Source organism: Anopheles arabiensis, chromosome 2 (assembly GCF_016920715.1).
Source record: "Anopheles arabiensis isolate DONGOLA chromosome 2, AaraD3, whole genome shotgun sequence".
Classification (NCBI taxonomy): domain Eukaryota; kingdom Metazoa; phylum Arthropoda; class Insecta; order Diptera; family Culicidae; genus Anopheles; species Anopheles arabiensis.
This window is the reverse complement of record NC_053517.1, coordinates 19,570,125-19,591,317: the sequence shown is the minus strand read 5'-3', so window position 1 is coordinate 19,591,317 and position 21,193 is coordinate 19,570,125. Positions and strand designations below refer to the sequence as shown.

The 21,193-nt window shown below is 43.8% G+C and overlaps 1 protein-coding gene across 3 annotated transcripts; it reads right to left on the bottom strand.

Annotated features, from left to right (window-relative positions):
- Window positions 1-8,727: 8,727 nt before the first annotated feature.
- LOC120896121 lies at window positions 8,728-20,897 on the bottom strand. Of its 3 annotated transcripts, none has more exons than XM_040299997.1 (8): window positions 20,670-20,897; window positions 15,942-16,439; window positions 12,922-13,422; window positions 12,145-12,350; window positions 11,468-11,681; window positions 10,981-11,302; window positions 10,239-10,363; window positions 8,728-10,106 (listed from the first exon to the last, which is right to left on the bottom strand). In XM_040299997.1, the coding sequence occupies exons 2-8, from the start codon at window positions 16,021-16,023 to the stop codon at window positions 9,970-9,972; spliced, it is 1,587 nt and encodes a 528-aa protein (XP_040155931.1). In that variant the 5' UTR covers window positions 16,024-16,439; window positions 20,670-20,897; the 3' UTR covers window positions 8,728-9,969. The 3 variants fall into 3 exon arrangements, with proteins under 3 accessions (XP_040155931.1, XP_040155932.1, XP_040155933.1); XM_040299998.1 differs by having other exon boundaries at window positions 20,794-20,891; XM_040299999.1 differs by lacking the exon at window positions 20,670-20,897 and having other exon boundaries at window positions 15,942-16,455.
- Between the last annotated feature and the right edge of the window lie 296 nt (window positions 20,898-21,193).

The following is a 21,193-nucleotide window of genomic DNA, read 5'->3' as shown; positions in this document are numbered from 1 at the left end:
AAGGTAGTTCTGATTGAGTTAAAACTTCGCTATAGCCACGAATAGCATGAACAAACAATCTGTATTTTGCTCTTCCAATGCTACACAAGAGGTAAAAAACAAGAAGGATATTTTTAGGAGGCAACATTTTGTTGTGTTCATAATAAACCGTTCTCATTGTTCGGAACATCAGAAGAAGGTTTCATTCACGCATACCACATTGGTTAGCATTTCCCACCACTTTGCCGGCAAACAACGTTTCTTAAAGCAGCACTCTTTTCTCCAGGAACCATCCATCAATCTTCAAAAATTACTTGTTCCATAATTAATGCCGCGCGAAGCAGGCAGCACCAATCTGATGATAAATGTGTATCACTTATTCCATTATATAGCGCACACTTGGATGATTAAACAACAAGCAGAACCGGCCCGCCCGCCCGACGACTGTTTCCTGTGTGACTTTTCCACGCCGCCCCGGCTAGCGACCGAAACGCTCCGGGCGGCCTGCTGTGAAAACATTGCTTGTGCAAATTTATTCGCTCTGCATGTATCCAATCGGGACGCGCCGGGACGCCCGCTGCCCACCCGCTGTTCGTCCAGGTAGCGCTGGCATTAGGCTGGCCACACATTCATAGCAAACGCTTTATTTCCTGGTTTCATGCGAGCGTGATGCGCCCGGCAAACGCATCGTTCCGTTCCGGAATGGCCCCGGATGGGCTGATGGGACGACGTGGATCCCTTAGGGACGGGTGGACATGAAAACAAAGCCGGGGAGTTCGCAGTGAGCGGGGTTTACTTCTTTTTTCTTAATTAAGAAATTATGCGACTGACAGGAGTACACACGCATGCATACATGCAAATTGAAAGCAAGCAAGGCAGCGTGGGAGAGTATAATAGAACATAAAAAAATTGCACCATAAAAAGTGGAGTATCTTTTCCGGAATTAAATTTCGGAACCCGCTAGGTCCCGTGTATGCAGGAATGGTAAACGCAAGAGTTTGCTAATTTCTTCGTTTACAAAGTCTGTTCTGCTGGGAGCCATTATTTGCAGCGTATTGTGAATTGCTTCAGTTCAGTCTGCACTGATGTGATGTGGTGAATGTTACCTTTTCCGCTTGAATTTGGTTTTAGTTAGAAATGAAGATAGGAATCTAAAAAAACACACACTCACACAAACATTTTCAGCTTCATTGTTTTGCGTTGGTTGTGCAGCTTTCCAAACAGTGGTCGCGTTCAATTCTATTTAAAGATGTGGAGCGCATTCTTCGCATCGCAGAATATTCAATCCTTTCGTATCCTCCACAGCTTTTGCTGGCGTTGAAAGGTTAATGGCGTTGATGTTTCGAAGGCGCGTTTGAAAATTCGTAGAATAAGGTGTTAATTAATTTTTGAACAGGTTGTTGTTTACGACGAGAACTTCTTGCGCTATGCAAAGACGGAGCTATATTTCATGCACCGAAGCCGAAATGTTTGGTTTGGTGCGTGATCAAAGCATCAGCGTGGTTGCCAGAGGGAGCTGCTTCAGTTGGGCTAGAAAACATGTACCAATTAGGGTGAAAATTTAAAATTTTGCGAAAAATCTCAGCAAACTAATCAACTACATTGTCAAGGAAGTTTCGAAGAGGTTTGATGACGCTGCTTTAAGTTAGTATAATCTGTTGCGCGATCGTATCACCAACAGAGATAGCTCTTAATGGAAAGCGAACTAATGACTTCTGTATGGAAAAAAAATCGAACTTTCTACAGACCATCCCGTCAGGGTTAGGTCAATATCGTGATAATTATGAACTCGAGCCAAAGGTTCTGTTGGCATACTTTGCCAAAGTCGTGAAGCGTCGCAGTTCTTTGCATCCTCTCACAATCCCTGGGTTAAAATTAAACATCCTTTTTTCATTGGTTGAAAAATCAATTGATGATTGTTGAATATTTTCTCTGAAGTTTAAACAGCTCATGTTAGTAATTGTTATTTAATGTTATATCAATAAATCAAACTTAATTCTACTAAAGCTCCTATCAAACTTGGCTTGGAAGCTTGACTTTTTTGTGTGTAAGAGCTTATTTCAAGCTCTTTCATTTTCAAGCATAAAATATATGTTTTTACTTTCGCTTTCATCTCTCAGATAAAAAGCACCCAACCAAGCAGCACTAATTCAACAGTGGGGCCGCAAAATGGTTCACACGATCGCAATGAATTCCAGCATGAGTGGCAAGTTTGGACTTTTATGTTTGTCGGCGGGACAAACATTTCATCCAGCTCATCAATCTTCTCAATTTTCCGGTTTACAACCATATTCCATTAAAATGCGCCCGAGTATTTTTTCCCCCGTCTCATACGCTTGCATTGTTCGAACCCACTGGAGAGGAAAATTCAAATTTCTAACGAAAAACGGCGTACCAAGAGCCAACATTATCATAAACCGACCATGTTACATATGATGGGACGCTTCTCTTTAGCAATGTTGAATTTAATTTCGATGATTTTAAACATTTATCATGTGAAAGAATGTTCTATTTTGCTTACGGTGGCAATGAAAGCAAATAGATATGAAGTAAATAAATATTACTAAATAATGGGAGGTAATTATATTACTCTCTACGCTTTAGCCTTCCCCCGGCGACATAGTGTGGAGGGAATGTACGGCAGCGCAATTAGCCCGGAATTAATTGAATAATATCCCCCCGGTGGCAGATACAGAAGCCTATTTGCGCTTAACTTTTGCCGCTTTGCTTCATTTTCCAAGAAGGATTTAGAATAGTTCCTCTAGGGTTGCAAATTATAATCTAGCGCTAGCGCTTTCCATTTCCAGTGGGTAAAGTCCCAATGGTGCCGCTATTAAATCTCCATTATCCATGCAAGAAAGCAGTTGAGATTATAGTTTTTTAAGTTTTAACATTTTTGCCCTTGTTTGAGATAGAACAGATGGAAACAAAAAGCACCGACTGAACCTAACGTTAAGGCTTTTTCCTGTGCTTATGAATGAAATCCGTAGATTCCTAGGACACAATCTCGATCAGCATGCTCATCATCTGTGATTTAATTGACCACACAACACGTTTATGTTGCCGCTGGCCCAGGTTCGCGCCATCGAATGAGATAAATGTTTGTTTGTTTTTTCGCCAAAATGGCATGTTTTGCTTTTGTTCGTGCACCCCAGCCCAAGGCGTACATTTGAAAAGGACCAAGTCTCCCCAGTGCCTAAAGCCTAAAGCCCCTTTGCCCTTGGTTGTTTGTTTTGCCATTTTTGTTTCCCAGTTTTCTGCACACGGTCCGCAACATTGTATGTCCCGGTAGACCTTTACAGTGTTGTAATGTGAAATGAATCATGCAAATTTATAGCACCCACCCCGTGGAGAGGGCTCACACTGACCGAGTCGGGTGGGTTAATTGGTGGATCTTTTGGCCGAAGGGGGTTGTCGACCCACGGTGAACTACTGCCTGAACGGGCTGAAAAGCGTCCCACCAAAACCGAGCCGAGGCAGCGCAAGCGGGTAGCTGCAAACTAGGAAGATGGACCCTGGGTTATGAATAATTCATTCGGGTCCATTCGAAACAAAACGCAAAAACAACCGCCCCGCTTCCATCAGCGTCCCAGCGCTGACTCGGTGAGCGATGCAACGTGAAGTAGTAGATGTAAATTTTGAACTTGAGCCAAACTTTGTTATGCTTACCGTTTCGCACTGGCAAGTCTTATTTCCGGGCTTTCTTGTTTCTTGTTGGTATATTTTTGGGGCCGGTTCTTTCCCTATGGCTTGCTGTGTTTTGTCTCTCATTTATGCATATTTTTAAAATGCTCCCTCGAGAGGAGCCTTATATTGGGTTTATTTTACCGTGTGCTTATAATACCAGGGTGAGCCCGCTTGCCCCGCCAGACTGTGTGGCAGTGGCTATTATGTTGTTTATTTTGGAGTGATTTTTTGTGCCATTCAATGTCGATGAAATGGTAAACGAAACAAGCTTGCACAAAACAATGAATGCCCTTCTCGAATCAACATAATCGGGAGATCACTTCGGTGGGCGATCAACATGTTTCAATGCAAATGAAGAATTGGTCAGTGGGTCAAGAGTAAGTGGTATTAGAAAAAAAGGAAAACCAATCACCAACGAATGCTTCCGTGAATTTAATTACAGCTCATAATGAGATTAATTGGTGAAAATTAATTTACCACAAAACAAAACGGTCCATTCACCTCCACTCGGAACGGTGTGTGCGCTGGCAATGCAAACGATTGAAACTCATAATCGCATCAAAGCGCTCCAGGTTCGACTAACCAGCCAACCATACTAACGATGCGAACTCGTTCAAACGAAACCACTCGCAAAATTAATCTCTTTACAGTTTAGAGTGTTTATCTCTAGCCACAGCTGCACGTTTCTCATACCGTGTGGTTGAATGCTTCATGCTTGATTTTTTTTTTTTTTTGCGAGACTCGGGTGGATAGTGAAAGTCAGTGTGGGCCAGGTGTGAGGTGAAACCGCGCGTCTGATATGCTCCAATGTGGTGAGGCGTACTGTGAAATTATTGCGTTGTACTTTTATTCCACACTTGCCATGAGGAAAAATGTGGAAACGTAGTGAAAATCCCTTGCACATGTGTGGTGATGAACTTTTTTTTGCATTTAAAATCAACGAAACCGTTCAACAGTGGGTGAGTTCGGAATGTTTCTTGCCGGCGCGCCGCGAGTTCATCTCCACCGGGACAAGTTAATCGTGAATAATGATCCCGCGCTAAGTAGATGTGATCCGTTTTCATCCGTGCAAGTGATTTCAAATGATGATTGATGTTGCTCGGGGAAAGGTTGATGCTTCTTACGAACAGCAAACAGTTTAAATCCACCATAACGTTTGATTTGCGGGTGACAGGTGAACGAATGGAGTTTAACTTTTGGTTCCAATAGGAAAAAAGAAACGGAGCTTAAACAGGGTTCTACCAGCCAGTATGAGTATTGGTAATCCCATTTTTAAATGCACATTGCATAACTTTAGGCGCGTAAAATATCCGTGAGAAATTCATTCCATCCGAATGGACCGTTCATAGTTTTAATTTCTTTGATGTATTCTCTTTTACTAAATGTACGACAATCACCAAATTTAACGTAATACATCACCGTTGTGCTAAATTAAACTAGGAAAGAATCAACTTTACTCTACAGCAATGCACTCAACAACCATCACCAATAGCAGCTGGTCTCCAATGACACAGGCATAGGCCCCTTTGGACCCTTTCGTTATCCTCTCCGTTCCTTCGATACCCAGTGGCCGTCCAACACCCTCCATGCGGTGCTGTGCAAACTTTGGTGCAAAATAAAAATAATCAAGATAAACAACCCGTGCACACAAACACACACTCTAACACCCTCTTAGGCAGCGGCTTGAGCCTTCATTTTACGGTGCTTCAGACTTTACGGTCTGCTGCGAGAAAAATGAACACCGAGAGCACTTCCGTCAGGGAATAGCGATATTCTCTTATCCGGGATCGTTTTTCAAAGCCTGCTCCAAGTTGTTCGTTGCTTCTTCTCTGGACGATGGTCTCGTAGGGTATGTGGGGTGCAGATAGAGTAAAGCAAAAAAAAAAAAGGACGAGGAAAACATATAATTTTAATCATAGAAATCTCACCCTAGAGTCAATGGGGGAATAATCTCATTGGACTGTGTTTTGTATATGTCTTCCTCTTCAGCATTAGCCCATAGCTATCTACCCCTCAGTAGAAAGTGCATTGGATAGGAGCGTTCAAGAACTCTTTAGCGTTCTTTTATTTGCTACTGCTGACGCAAGGCCGTGGCACTTAGGCTGAACCGGGCCAGCCATGTGGCGGTAGATGGGCCCTACCGTGTACATCTTCGTACTTTTGCGTGCGTATTACACACTCAGCTTATCTCAATCAGCCCGAATTGAATTAGCCAGACTGCTCGGCATTACGAGTCATTCAGGATGCCTTTGGGAGGCGGAAACGCGGCAAATGGCGAACGAAGGAAAAAACCAACCAAAAACGAGAGGCGATGCAAAAAAGAAACAACGAACAACCGGATGAGATCGGTGAATAGTGTCTGAATGCGGCGTTGTCGGTGTCTGAAATGGGTGGTGTGTTTAAAAGAATATCCTACTAACTCCGATAAGCGTACCGGAATGATGCGATGTTTGTGTAAGTAACATCGCCTGAAATCCCACTTTCTATTGAAGAGAAAATGATGCGATTCTATCGGTGCCACTTACGACTGACATTTCATGTTTAAATTACGGATTGAATGTAACCCTGAGGAGGCGTAGCTGAAAAATAAACTACTTTTAAGCAGAAACTAAAGCGTGCAGTGATGCGCATTGCCTACATGTAGGCGGATAAACCATTACACACTAAAAAAGAAACATCTTATTTCGGTTTTTGTTAGTGTGATTAGCTCCGCAAACATATTAATTAATCCACTCCACGCTTTCCTTCCGCTCCACTCCACGGTCTGATAAAGATCCCGCAAAGCCTTAAATCTGTAATGCTAACCATTCACTTACTGTCCAATTTATTCATGCATCTCAACACGCCTTGCACATGGATGAATCTACAGTTTGTGTTGCTCTTTTCACAGAAACCAGCAGCCGAAACAGACATCCGAAAAAAAAACACATCCCCGGTTAAGGTTAAGAACTGTCAAGAAATGACTTGGTGAAAATCTTACTTGACGGAGGGGTTTTGTCCAGTGTTTGTACAAAAAAAAAACCCCCCGCAACATTAACCCACAAGCCGCCGGGGCCGGGGCAATGGCGTGCCGTAGGATGAAAGGATAACCCGAACCCATATCAAGCGAAATGTTTCCAAAACAACAAATCAGCTGTCGGTTTCCGCAATCGTTCTCAAATTCAATCATAAGGAGCGTTGTGAACCTTTCTCCTTTCCAGGAGAAGTGGTGCGCTGATGGAAAACGGCGTAAGGTGGTGGAGAAGGCGTAGCTAAGGCCCAAGGATTCAGCCATGCGTTGCGGTAGCCGGACCGGTTTTTCTAAAGTTAATTCAAATCTGTTCATAGAGCTTAACATCGGTCGGAAAGCATTTAGCAGATTATGTTACGGTTGAGTGATGAAGTGATTTATTTGCATGTTGAATTGCTTTGCTATACGGATGGTTCGATCAGTCGGTCGGATGGGCATATTGTTATTGCGATTTGGTAAGCAAAGACAGTGGCTTCCTTCTTCTTTCAGTAACATTCTCTGTACCGTGAAAGCTGTAGTCAAATAGATAAAATTACTACTGAAGTATGAGATTAAGATAGTTTATTCTATGAATTCCTTGCCTGTACAAACCGACTATACCATGCTTGCCTCCTACATTAAACGCTTTCTCGTTCCAACAAACCGAAAGGCAGACAACGGAAAGGTTAATAGGATAGCGACTTCCCGGCCAGGCCAGATCGATGGTAGAAAAACGATGATTAGCCCTACCGGAAATTAGCCTGGCATCCAAGGCAGGGACACAAATTGGCAGAATAATTAGCAGGAAAGGATCAGCAGATTTATAAGGATTGGACCTGACTTGGACGATGCCTCCTCGAAACCCTTTGATGTGGACGAACGACCAGCAGTTAAGAGCATTACGCTGGCATCTGGCTGGGATCTGTGGAAATCGATTTCGGTGTTCAGCGGCTCATAGCGATTTTAATTATTCAAACGGATTCGCTGCCAAGCAATGGGTGAATGGGTGAATGTAATGGAAATGATTTTTTACCAATTCTAAGAAAGCTTAAAATAAAAAGACCATAGGAAGCGTCCGTGCAACAAATCGTGATCAGGTATCTTTCTTTTGAAACGTTCTATAATAAAATCACCATTTCTCTCTGTAAAATGTTTATAGCCTGTGAAATATTTTAATGCTTTTTATTGGCTTTTGATTTTATACCTTTCTTGACACTAAAATGTGAAGAGAAAAAGTAAAATTTTGATATTTTATGTCAACAAATGCAGCTTTTTTTTGTAAGCGATTTTGGTGGGTAAATATTTTCGGAGGTTATCGCTGCTATCTAGTAGAAATCCTTAAATTGAGTCTCAATTGTCATCTACGGTGTCAGTGTCGCGAAACAAATTTCCCCTGGGAGTCGACGGAGGTTTTGCCACATTTATGCTGCCTCTTACGAAGGTTCAGCCCGTTATTTGCCATATTTTACGTAAGATAACAGCTCACAAAAAGAAGCATTTCGGGCTACCGATAGGGCTCCCGCACGCAAGTAGCCTTTAAGTAATCGAAACTAAGCGATCCGTACGTTTTTCGCTTTCGCAAGCGCCAATACCTAACCACAAACCATCGCCTTTCGCTTTAAGGTACCGTTAAACGGTGTAGATAAAGTGTAAATTTTGTTTGACCACAGCGAGCGTCGGTGGATCGTATCGTATGGTTTGGTTTCGGTTAGGATGTTGCCGCAAAATTGTTGCCGCATCATTCGAAGAAGAGCAATTCATTCAACAAGCTTTTTCTGTGTGCCGTCGATGTGACGCAGAGGGTGGGGGGCGGCGTAATGAAGCAGTAAAAGTTGGGCGAATGGTGAAAAATCGATTTCAAATGGAGCTGTACGGCAAACCGCAAACACGTGGTACTTTCCTAACCCTTGCATCCTTGCGTGGCAACTTTCCTGCAACTGTTTCCATGCATAGCAAGAAGTGGCATGGTGAAAGAGTTGCTTTTTAAAAGTAAAATAAAGTATTCACTTACCGTGCGGGATGTTTTCATTTGCTGGAGGTTGTTTCTTTGCATCAATTATCACACAATTACAGTTTTGAGTTACATTCGCCAGAGACGTCTCAATGCTCTGGTGGTATATATTTCTGCAATTTTCACCTCGTTTCCTTCCGTTTTGAATTTATTCTTAGTTTTTGTTCGGCCTGTACTGGTATAGTGTAGCATACATTGTGTCCTTCCGAATATGCGGAAAGCGTAGGTTGTTTTGTTGTTGCTCGTGTTGTTGTTGTTGCTGTTATGACTGAAGTTGTTTGATTCTGCTGTGTATGTTTTGTTTCTGAAATTGATTTGAAGTAGTAATACATGTTATATGACGTTTCGCTTCCTTCCAATCGTCCCGGGTTGCTCGAAGGACTGAAGCGACTGGACTGCCAGTTGAGCCTCGGTTTAAGCTAACTTACGTGAAAGTATTTGCCTTTGCGTAACTTAGTCTTTTTCCTCTTAACCGACCATGATACATGAGTGTTTTTGTCTGTGTATGTGTGTGGGTGAGTGGTTTACTTTATCCATAAATGTTTGCTAGTTACAATATAAATCGTCACATTAAATGTAGTTTTAACTAATTGTAAACCTCTCTCGTGGATTGCTTATAAAACTAACCGTTTAACAAGTTTTTGTTTTCCTCCAAAGAGCTTCGTTAAAGTTATATCACGATCGTAAACAAATTAAGAAAATAGACATTTTCAACTATAAACTTTGGATACACTGAGTGAAGGATAGTCCTATTTAAAAAAAAAAAAAAAGGTCGAATATGCAAGGAGCTTGCACAGCACCAACTAAATACTTCTGCTTTACCTATCAACTCATCATATGTACACGCTTGTTTTGATTCTGTACTTGAACGCGTTCGCAATTCAAACCTGTTAAAACCTCCGAAATGAGTTTGACGTTTTGAATTCGTTAGAAGAAACCTTTCCACACAATCCAACGGTAAATCGGCCAACAGATACATTCAGAGTGCGACTGATCCCGTGCGGGTTGTGGGTCGCTTTCAATCGCTTTATCGCCTTACCCTGCACCGGATAATCTACTGTCCAACACGTTTGTAGGGCGAACTTTTCATTTTTGAGCGCCTTTTTCCTTCGGCACATGGCTCGTTCGACCGGATCTTTTCTTTTTACTTGGCCACAGTGGTCAAACACACACGCACACACCGGTTCTGTTAACCAAAATTAACTGTGGTGTGCGTTATGTTGGTTGCTATGTAGTCTGTTTCTTTTCCCTTTGGTATGCCTGCCCCGGAGTAAACCACGACTGTTGAGTAGCGAGAGCACGATTAACAGTACACATGCAACGGGCCCAAATTCTGCAAAGTGCACCAGATTATTGCCACTACCGTGCAGTGAAGACCGACCAGCCCGGTCGCCTCTTTGCGATGGCCAAAATTATGCTGCACAGCGGCCGGAGTTTCACCTGTGATTGTGCGAGAAAAACGGCCGACCAAACGGAAGCGGCCCAAGATTCGAAGACAATAAAATTTTCATTATCGCACTGCCCTGAGCCCGGAGCGCTCGGAGAGTAGGTAATCCTATTACGCATACGTACCGTTCAGGACCTGAACCTGGGCCGCCTGGCTCTGCTTGCCGGCGACGGTGCAGTTGTAGACGCCATTGTGGACACGATTTGCCTGCAGAATCGATATCCGGCTGATGAGCCACTGCTTGGTGCCACTGTGAATCGGAGGAATGGAACGGAAACGATATTCGGGTGAGAGTTTGTCGAAAGAACACGTCCACCACGGTCGAATAATAGCGCAGCGAATGCGTGATGGGTACGAGCGCACTGTATCGTACAGGGAGTCCCGCCAGCGCTTTGATGGTGACCTCGTCATACTACGCTCGGGCTACGTGGACGGTGGACAAATTTTCATTTGATGCTGTTATCGACGATAAATTGTACGCATTTGAAAGCGGAACTGAGCGTGGCTGTGCGTTGCTCGCTGGAGTTATTGGAAATGCGGTTGAAATGGTGCATTTTGGAGTTGGAAAAGGGGGGACTACAGATTGGGACATTTATCAATAGTTGCAATTTGTAAGAGTGATCAATGGATGTTGGTAATCGTTTGCTTTCAATGGAGCTGATCATTGAACGAAACACACGAATGAGGTTATGATTTAAATACAGCATCAAACAAACCATCGATGGCGCTCATGCATAATATGTACCAGAGAGCAATATATTAGTGGAACATCTATAGACGCTGGTTCTAATGACGATCGATAACTTGCGCCAACTTGCCTGAAATGTGTCAGCCTATTAACACATTCACACCGTCTCACAAACTTACCTAAAACTCATCTTGACATCCTTCGGCAGCTCGGCCCCATCCTTGGTCCAGCTAATCAACCCTCTTTCCGTCGAGTCAGACATTTTGTTATCGTCTTTGGTGGCTTTGGAGCCTGTTTTCGCCGTCTCGTCCAACGCGTTTGCCGGTGCACCGACGGGGGAAGTCTTCGAGCGTTGTTGTTGGCCAGCCGACTTGGGGCTGGGTGGAAGGGTAGCCAGATAGGACGTCGACACTTGGCACGATATCTCGATGGTGCTGCCTAGTTTATAGTACCGATCGGAGAACTCGTACCCCATCTCGTCCACTATTCTTACTGCGGGCTCTGTAGGTAAGCAACAGAAAACGTTAAATTAAGTAAGGAATCATTGTAGAAACTCTGAAGTGTTGCATATTTGATGTCATTTTATTTGCGACAACTTATTTCCTCCCAAAAGTCATTTGATGATAAAACAGACCCATGATTGGTGTAATTTACCCTTCCACTTACCCAAGACGGTCAGATTCGTTGCGAACACCCGTGGCGGATGCGTCGACACCTGGCACATGTACAGGCCGGCGTCGTCGGATTTGATCGGGTTGATATGTAGCCTCCAATTGTTGGGATATTGAAATTTGACCTTTATCCTCGGGTCCCCGCTGTACGTATTATTGCCAACGGTGAGCAACGATACCTTATCGGTGGTTCGTCGGATCCACATCACCTGCACACCGTCAGAGTCCGTCCGATACATGCCGCAAACCGGGAGGCCGAAAAAGAAACGGACGGGAGATAAAATACACACAAATACACACACCGTCAGCAGCGATCGAGGACGATTGAGAAGGGTAAACGTGCGGATAAGATTAATTTTGGCCAGTGTAGGGGTCGGCTCGAAGGGATTCTTTTCTGGGTGGATGTGATTCATTCACATAAATCCCATCATCGGATCCCAAACGTGTGCTGGGGAGCGCCAGCGTCTTGTGTCAGGTGGTGGGGAATAGAATATTGCCACGATTTCATATGGCGGGCTGTTGGCACGTCTTGTGAGTTATCAGTTGGTTGCCGGTTTTTTGTTTTGCTTTTTTCTTTCACTGTGGTTGTCCCGACAACAAACGACAACGGTGGTAAATGAATAATGTGTGGTTGTGGGGAGGGAATGCAGAGGAGCTGGCGATGATGCTTACCGTTTTATCTTTAAGCATGCCTACCCTACAGTTGAGGATAGCCTCCGTTGATAAATGATATCCAACCTGCAAGGCCGCCCCGGAAGTCACGTTGACCGGTTCCTCGAAAAAAGGACCCCAGTGACGCTCGTGATGATGCTTGCTTTGATAAGGCATCGAATGAACAATTCGACTACGCCGCACATCAGGTAATGTAGGTATTAGTACTGCGAATGTAGTGCAAAAAGGAAAGACGAAAAGCAAAGGAAATACATCCCGGTCAGTGGTGCGGTGCGAATGAAGGTGTTTGAAATGTTAATGAGAGGATGCATTAGAGTAAGCATGGTACTTCTTTCATCGCTGCCATTTTGCATAATTGATTGCAGAAGTTCTACAGAAAATGTTTTCATTATTACGTAGATGATAGATCGTCAATTGTTACAATATGCTTCAGTTTTGTTTTAGTTTTTGTAGCATTTTTTTTAAAGAAAGAAATTGTTAAGCTGAATGCATTCTTAGTAAGGAGATTTGTTGAAGATTTGCATACCTTAAGGCTGATTTCAATTTTATATTACACTCTTAAACCCCTAACTATAGGCAATCCTCTTTGCATTGACGACAAAAGCTCTTGTTCGTTTACAGAGCACTTCACCAAGTAACGATTAATCAGATCAACAGCTAGACGGCTAATAAGACCCTGATCCTTGAATTTGTAGCTCCAGGTGATACACCTAGCTCTACCTAAATCGATTAGGAAGTTATCGTTCCTACCCGCTTGGGTACAGGGCAGGGACTTACATGGTCGAAAGGTCGTGTATTTGTTGTACGCATTACTGCCACCGTACTGTGCGGCCGTTGAGGCTGAATCGCTGGAGACACCGCCTAGCAGTGTGCCGCTGGGGCTTGCCCGTGCACTGAATGGGGCGGTGTGCGTCGTCACCATCGGTCCCGGGTCCGCTCCGTGCATGGCGACCGCCTCCGGGAGCGAATGTGTTGACGCGTCCGTTACTGCCGATGTCACATCTCGGATTAGACTTTCAGCCGACACCGTCAACGATGACGGCAACGGTACGGCCGCCATATGCAACGGTGTCACCGGCAGAGTCACTGATGACGAAGACATCTCCGACCAAAAGGCGGTTGACGTCGGCTGCGGGCTGGGGCTCGACTGCAGGGACGGCGGCACCGATGACATTGTCGGAGATTGGATTCTACTGTTTGAGGTGATTTGTTTAGAATAGTGTAGATCCTTCTCCGTGGTGGGTGGATGCTCCGTCAGCATCGTCTGCTCTCGTACATCTGCAAAGGTGGGTGGAGAAACGTGTTGGGTGAGATGAGCGAGGAGAATCTTATCACGGTGGGTCTTGACAGAGCGGAACGTCTGGTGCTGCATTATATGTCGACGGCAGGGCAATTGGTGTGTTGGTCGATGAAATCGATTCCTCTGCATACGATATCTTCAAAGGTTGTTGCTCTTCTTTCATTTAATTCAGCTATGAGCGTAAACTATCTCCTTTAGCCAGGCTGTATGTAAAGTCAAGAACCCACACAGATAAAATATACAGTGAAGTAGAAAAACGTGTCAGTGGCGCTTTGCTTTTCAAAATGACGAATCTCTTTTTCCAAGAATATGGAATACAGTTATGAGTAACGCTGTTATTCAATTATCATAAAGAGTGCTGCTAAGCCTTGTACCAGCCAGCCAGCTTGAAGAGTACACTCTTCAAAGTGCTTGTTACAATGCACTGCAGTTGCCGTTTGACACACGGGTAGGAAAGAACTTTTCCGCGAACAGCGCTCATGAAGGATTTCTTTTTGTTTAGTGTTCCAGAAGGCTGTTTCACATCGCTTTTGTGTGTTTCAAAGCCTGTGTGTAAGGACCGAACGGTCTTTAGTGCGTTGCTTTGAAGATGGTGTATGCCTAAGCCGTTTGTAGCATAAAAAACTTGATATTGGATACTCTTACCCCGCTGAAATCAAAATGGATGATTCACCCAGTGGCGGAATGATTCTTCACCACACCAATGATGAATATTAAAATTACACCAATCCGTTCTGCATTAGACAACCTCTCTATAGACCTGGAAAGGACAGGTGAAAACTTTTGGTAGCCTCGTCAAATGACGAAGGTGCTCGGTAGGGGACTTCAGTTTACCGAGAATTTGGATCAGAGCAAAATCTGAACCACACACAGCCGGTCGGTCAAAGAAAAACGATACAGCAACACGTTGGGAAATGATACACACCGATAACGAAGGGGCGGGCCGACCCCGGGTTTTCCCAATTTAAACTAGTCAGCCAAACATCCCGGACCCAATTAGTTTCCTTGATGAACAGGGCAAGATAAGCCCGTAACATCAGTGACCCTTGAAATATTGTTGCTCTATCTGTGTGTGGCCGGGGCAAGAGTTGATTTATGGCAGCAGCTAGCAGCTGACGTATCTTCAATCTGGGCGCTCCTTATCGCACTGTATGAATCTTAATGTTATCGAACTGTTGTTGAATATTTTAAAATTATGTGTGTACGTATGTCGAGAGTTGGGGTGTGTGTGTGTGGGTGTACTGGATTGTGGGGAATGAGTAAGGTTTCCCTGCACACTGACGACACATTGAAGTAGCAAACACGAGTAAATCATTGCCGTTTTATCGGTGTACGATGAAACAGCTTCGAGCAGGATATGCAAAATCAATGGAGGTGTTATTTATGATGTAATGCTTTTGAAGTTTATCTGTTTAAACTGTACGCGCTGTTGGAAAATGGGTTAAACCTTAAAGAACGTTACTCATGAAGCTCGTTACGAGAGTTTTTAGGTAATTGAATGTACCTAACAGTCATTGCGCGCTGAATTAAACAGCCAGCATGTCCAAATAATTAAAGATATTCATTTGGTACGCCTACTTTGAGACTTAAATATTTCCCCTTAAATAATACCATACAAATAAGCTTCCTAAACTAACGATATTACTTGTTGGTTAATTTCCTATCATTAAGAACGGAATAATCATACTTCCCTGCCCGCTCGGAATTAAATTCGGAAGCTGTTTCATTCATCCTCTTCTAATGAGCATCTTCACTTCAGCAAGGTTTTCGATCGAGAGCGTCCAATGTTTCGTCCACAGCAACGAACACTCATCTTCATCCCATTGACCAAAGTTTAGCATGAGATGCTGTGCTCAGGAAGCAATTTTAAGCCTTGTTGAAAATTTCCTCTCTTCGCTTCCATCCTTCCCTAGCGCTTGGGTCAGGCAGGAGTTTTTAGGCAAGATGCGAAACACTCCCACACGGGGATACATTTTGGACGTCTTGCATAAACATAACATGCTATATTTGGAAACACAGGAAAAGAACCATGGAAACCTTTTCTGCCATGAGTTGTGTGTTTGTTTTATTCCCATGAACGGTCGAACAACTATATTCCGTTCGTGATATCCATTTTATCTTGTTATATGTTGTTTAGGGTAAAGCAAAAAATCTTTCTCTTAGAAAATTGACACCGAGGAAATTATGACTGTCGGTTAGCCAATTGAGCGTTAATTTGAAGCAAGCTTTAAGCAATGAAAACGAATTTGTTTTCAACTTCTTGTAGGTGTTAATAACACGTAGCTAGGAGGAACTAGGAAAAACGCACCGAACCTTGGAAACTCAAGGATGAGACAAACTATTAAAAATAAAAAATCTTTTTCATCGACACGACAACGAGCATCTGAGTACACCGTAACGATGCTGAAGCTAGAATATCAACTTCAAGGAATCGGTTACACCAGTGAACATATTGGAATTGAGAAGGACATAAAAGACACGACCCTAGTGCACTTACCAATCATCATCGTCAGCAGTAATACAATGGTCGCGAGTGCGACACTGTTGCATTGATGTTTGAAGCAGCGCAACGATGTCATCACAAAATCGTTTCTCTTATCCGCATGGTTTCGCTTAAAGATGGTACCGGATTTCCATCGTTTTTAACCAGGATTGCACCGGACAGTTATATCAAACGCACGTTTTGTGACGTCTTGCACCACACTTACAGCGCACTTTCCACCATGTCTGTGGGGAGTTCAATTCACTTTAATAATTCTCATACTTCTCCCCCGCTGACACATTATCTCGCTTGACAGAAGGATCATATTGTTTCACTCAATGTTAATTTAATTTCACTTTTGACGATCTCACACAGAACAACTCAAAACAAAAAAACCAATACCACTCTAACGCGTGTTCTTGATTGGGCGTTATTTTTCACACTGCTTTCACGCCCTAAAGCCGGTTATTTATTGTAACAATTTTTCATCGCAGCATAATCTGCACGCATAACCTGTGGGTATCACGAAGAAGCGTTATACATAGTCATTATACAGTCGGCACATTTATGCAGTATATCATTATGAAATGGAGAGCCCGCAGGATATCATAAAGAGAAGAGAAACATAATGATACAAAAAAGAGTTTTATTTTAATTTTGTGCTGCGTTTTAAAAAAATAATGTCAGCAGAGCATCTTTTTTTTTGCAATGCTGATCATTTGTATTAAAAGTAAAATTAATCATGCCAAAATTAAAACCAAAAAAATGTGTCTGTTTGCTGTATTGATTTTTATATTCAATGTGTTTATTTTCCCTTTGCAAATGCTTCACATTGCACCAAAAAAAAAGTACGAGGAAAACAAAAGGAAACCTTCTTTCTCTCGCGACATCACCCTCACACGTACACCCAATACACACAAAAGGACAGCGCCGGCAGTGTATATCAATGCCGGCAATGTCCCGCTGATTGGTGGAAGGAAGCATTCATAAATAAATCGCCACCATAAATTTTCGTTATCCTCAATGCTCTATGATTTCCGTTGCGTTCATTTGTTCGATCATTTTTTTCTACTCTTTTTTTGTTGAGAACATCGAACCTGCGGAGTCGATCCTCGTTCAACTGCAATCGCAGCCGAAGTGAAGAGGCACAGCAGAAGCAATAGCAAGATATCGGTGAAATATTTAATGGCTATGGACAACGCAGACAGACGGACGCTTGGACGCATTCTGTAGTTTTTTTTTTGCTCCCTCAGCTCTCTTTCTTCCTCTTCCTCGCGCCATTTCCTCTTAGACACGGCCTCCCATCCGCTCAGCAGGATGTCGGTCTGTGTGGGGAGTCCTTGCATCCCTTCTGCGTCGGATGCTGATAATGATAAATGGCCAACGCCAACGACTGTGGCACGGTCGCCCAGGCGGGGTGTCGTGCGCTGCGTGAAATGTGCACCGTTTTAGAAATGGCTGAAAGTTTTGCTTCTTTCACTATTATTCGTACACTAAAGTGAGCGAGCCCTGGCAAGACAGAAGACGCTTTCGGTGGCAATTTGCCAAAGCGTGGTGATTTTCGTTGGGCCGAATGGTGAAACGGGGAATAAGGGGAAAACACCCATTAGCATCCGGTAGTTTCATTTTTCATCACGCTGCATTTTGGAATGGTTATGTTCAAATTACTCAACACGTATTCTAATGAATTTCTTGATGTGAGCTCAAAAACCCAGCCAAAACGAGAGCTCCAGGACGAGGAACGAATGGCAGAGGGCCTATAAAAAGGTTTCGGGTGATATTATGCTTTATTTACATTTCCATGCGACTTGTAGAGGCCAAACAAATCTAGTATGCTGCTTTTGAAAGCAATATAGCATCACTTGGAATAAAATTGCATAACTTTAGGCACTTGAATGCAATTTTTCCTAAAAGTATGCAATACGCTAAGCAAATCGTTTTATTTAGACTCTGAACAGTAGCTCTCATTTTCAAATTGTCATTAGCCATGTCGTTTGTGTTGCACGAAACTACCCTTCTACCTTTATTAGCCAAAAGCATATTTCTGACAACTCTGGTTTTGTTGCTGTTCCTGACATAATGCCTATCTGCTCTAATAATCCCACTGCTAAGTCAACAACATCACCAAAAAGGCAGTCAGGAGGATAATGTTTCTAAAAATTTAATCGAGACTAATGGTAAGTAATGTGGCCCAAATTATCTTTGCCCACAGGCGAACCGACCCACCCACACCATTACCCTCTGATGTATTAAAGTTCGGTGATCCGCAAACATCACCATCTTTCCTCACCCGCCATTGGCCGTTTCTTCTCTAGCACCATTTCATGGAGGCAGCATCGTTTGCGTTGTTTTTTTTTTATTTTACCACAACCAACCACCAACCATGTGTATCACACGAATGCTCGCAAACCACGGCAGGCGTGTCACGGCCAGAGAGTTCCTATGGGCGTTAAAACAACGACGGAACTGACACCTTTCGGTTGAGCCAAGACGGTTCACTTAATTAAAATTGCTCCTTTGCCCGGCGGAACAGGAAGCGACCGTCGTGCACTTGTACACAGCCCTCGGGCGCCACTGGGTGCACAGACGGTGCTTAGCCCCAGCGCCGTCTTCCCCGTGTCCCCTTTTGTGAGTCCAAGTAAAGGTGAACTAACAAGAGGAGCGAAAAGTTTTTCCGCTTCCACTTGGTAAAATGAAAAATTCCTTCACCCATTGGGTGACACGATTTGAGACAAGGCAAACTTTTAAATCATCCATTAGCCAGCACAAGACACAGCACACGGCATCTAAGGGGGGGATTAAAGATAAAACGAAACCGAAACGAAACACGAAAGAAGGCGAATTGTTTCACGTTTCGGCTCTGCCACTTCCTGTGCTACCTCTTTCCTTGGGATCTGCGTTCTGTACATTGTTTGCCTCCCTGTCGGGGTTCGCCGAAGCCGAAGGTCCTTTCTAGACAGTTTCACAATATCGTTATCCTGTCGGACCCAAGCTACAGTCGCCTGGTTGCGATATGGCGTACCAAGGGGCCGTGGCACTGATTTTCTTTCGCCCCGGCGAGGTGAGACATTGCTTTGATGGAGGTGGTCAGCCGTGGGAGTAAACGTGGCAACGGGATTGTTAGATCCATATAAAGAGAGAATGAGACGGCAATAGAGATAAAGAGAAACAAAAAAGCTCCAAACAACCACGGTTCGTTAAAAATGCTTCCGCCGGGATCGTTGAGTTTGAGTTTGTTGTTTCTTTGTTTTTGCTCGTTTCATTAAAAATAATCGTTCTGTTTACTGTTTATTTACCCGCGCCGTGCTCGCTCGTCGTTCTGTGGATTGGACGAATGAATCTATATTTCTACCAAAATGGGGGTAAAAAAAGTCATCGAAGCAAGAACCGATAGAGCGTGTGATTAAATATGCTGATAATGGGGAGAGTATTTGAAACGCTGATGAAAGTTTATGGCGAAAGAAAGTTTAACAGTTCGTTTCGAATGTTATTAACGATGAATGTTTCAGCATGCTCTCGCTGAAATTTGTAGCTTGTTGATTTTCAGATAAGATAATTCAATATTTACCACTGAATGAATATGAACTTACAATCGCTTGGTAAATGAAAATCACAAATATGTTCAATGAAACATTAGCTTGATTTTGTAATTGTTATCCAATCATTTTGTTCCTTTTCTCACGATTGTTTTCTTCGTTCTGTTGTCCCAATCATTGCTTTCTGAGGCAGAATTAAAAGTTAAAATACGATACACAACCTGCAACCTTTCACTAAATGCTTTAAAAAAAATAAATATAAAAACTCAACATCGGGCCACTTTGCAGCATTTCGCTGCCGAACGATATTTAGCTTGCTGCTGTTGGCTTTCTGGTTTCACTGGGTAAAACGAAACACCGAGCGTAATTACACCAGCCAACCCGGGAGCTTCTTCGCAACCCGACACCCCTGCTTTCCCACACAATCACTTCACTGCGTTTACGCAAGCCAAAGCTTTTGACAGGCGCGTCTCACAATTTCCCTTCCATCGACTCCAATGACTCAATTTGGGCAGGCAGCAATTTTAAGAACATTAGACACATTTTCTCACATCTCAGCAACCCGAGTAACCGGCATCTGGGCATTCCGACCCCGCAACCGCACCGTTCCACACACCACCGCCCGCGAAAGTAATTTCCATTATCCACTTAAGGTGTGATCCGTTTTGGCACCGAGTCAAACACGCCCAACGCGAGCGAACGACGCCCAAACGTAAACGTATCCCAATGCTGGCGTGAATGCTGGAAGTGAGCATTCGGGGAGGAAAATGTGGAGGAACATTTTTTCGCTGCCGTTTTGCATTACACACGCACTTCTCACACATTTTCCATCGAATGGAAGCACCGCCAAGGGCATGTTAATGGTCGCTGAAGTACAAGGCATCCCTGCCATACAGCGGCCACAAAATGTTTTGATGGTTCCCTGTGGAGCGTCGGGCACGGGCTCCCTGTCTGTTCATTTACATGAGGTGTGAAAGTTCTATTCCACACGACTACCAAGCGACTGAGGCTACGATTTGATGACGCCGTTTCAGGTGTATGTGTGGTGGGGCCTAAATCATGCTCTCCCAAAAGGTCAAGAGGGCTTTTACACGTCGCCTTTTACACGTACTGCACGATGGGTTCACGCACGAAGAAGCACAACTGAATGTTCGGAGGAGAATCCCATGGCACAGAGGAGTCTCTATCATTGTAATGATAAGCGTACCGAATCCATAGCATGAGCTGTTTCACTAAACACAATCACCAATTCATCCTCAAGTGTACCGATCCTATTCGAACGCTCACTGGTCACGGAAGTGCCAAATAATAACACCACCGTAACGACTCACATCATACACTGCCCCGTGTCGCGAACGTTGACCCACTGTACAGACGTAACGCAGGAACGGCCACTCTCCGTAACGTTTCAATCGGAACTGACCTTCCAGCCTTACGGTGTACTGTGGCCATGCCATTCCAAACTCCAAACAATCGTACTCACGCAGATGACTTATCCAGCATCCGGAGCAGCTCCCGAGCCAAACAGTCACTCACTCGGGAGTGTGTTCTCGTGGAGTCTGCGCGTCTCTCAGTGCATGTGTTCCGGAGTCTAGAAAGCATCCGATGAATGTCAGCTTCTCCTGCATGAACCATCCAACCCATCCCAAGGGCGAGCGTCATCGCTTTCTTCAAACGCATTTTTGTGGGAAGCGGAGTAACTGAGGACATCGTTGGGTGGTGGTCTTCCTT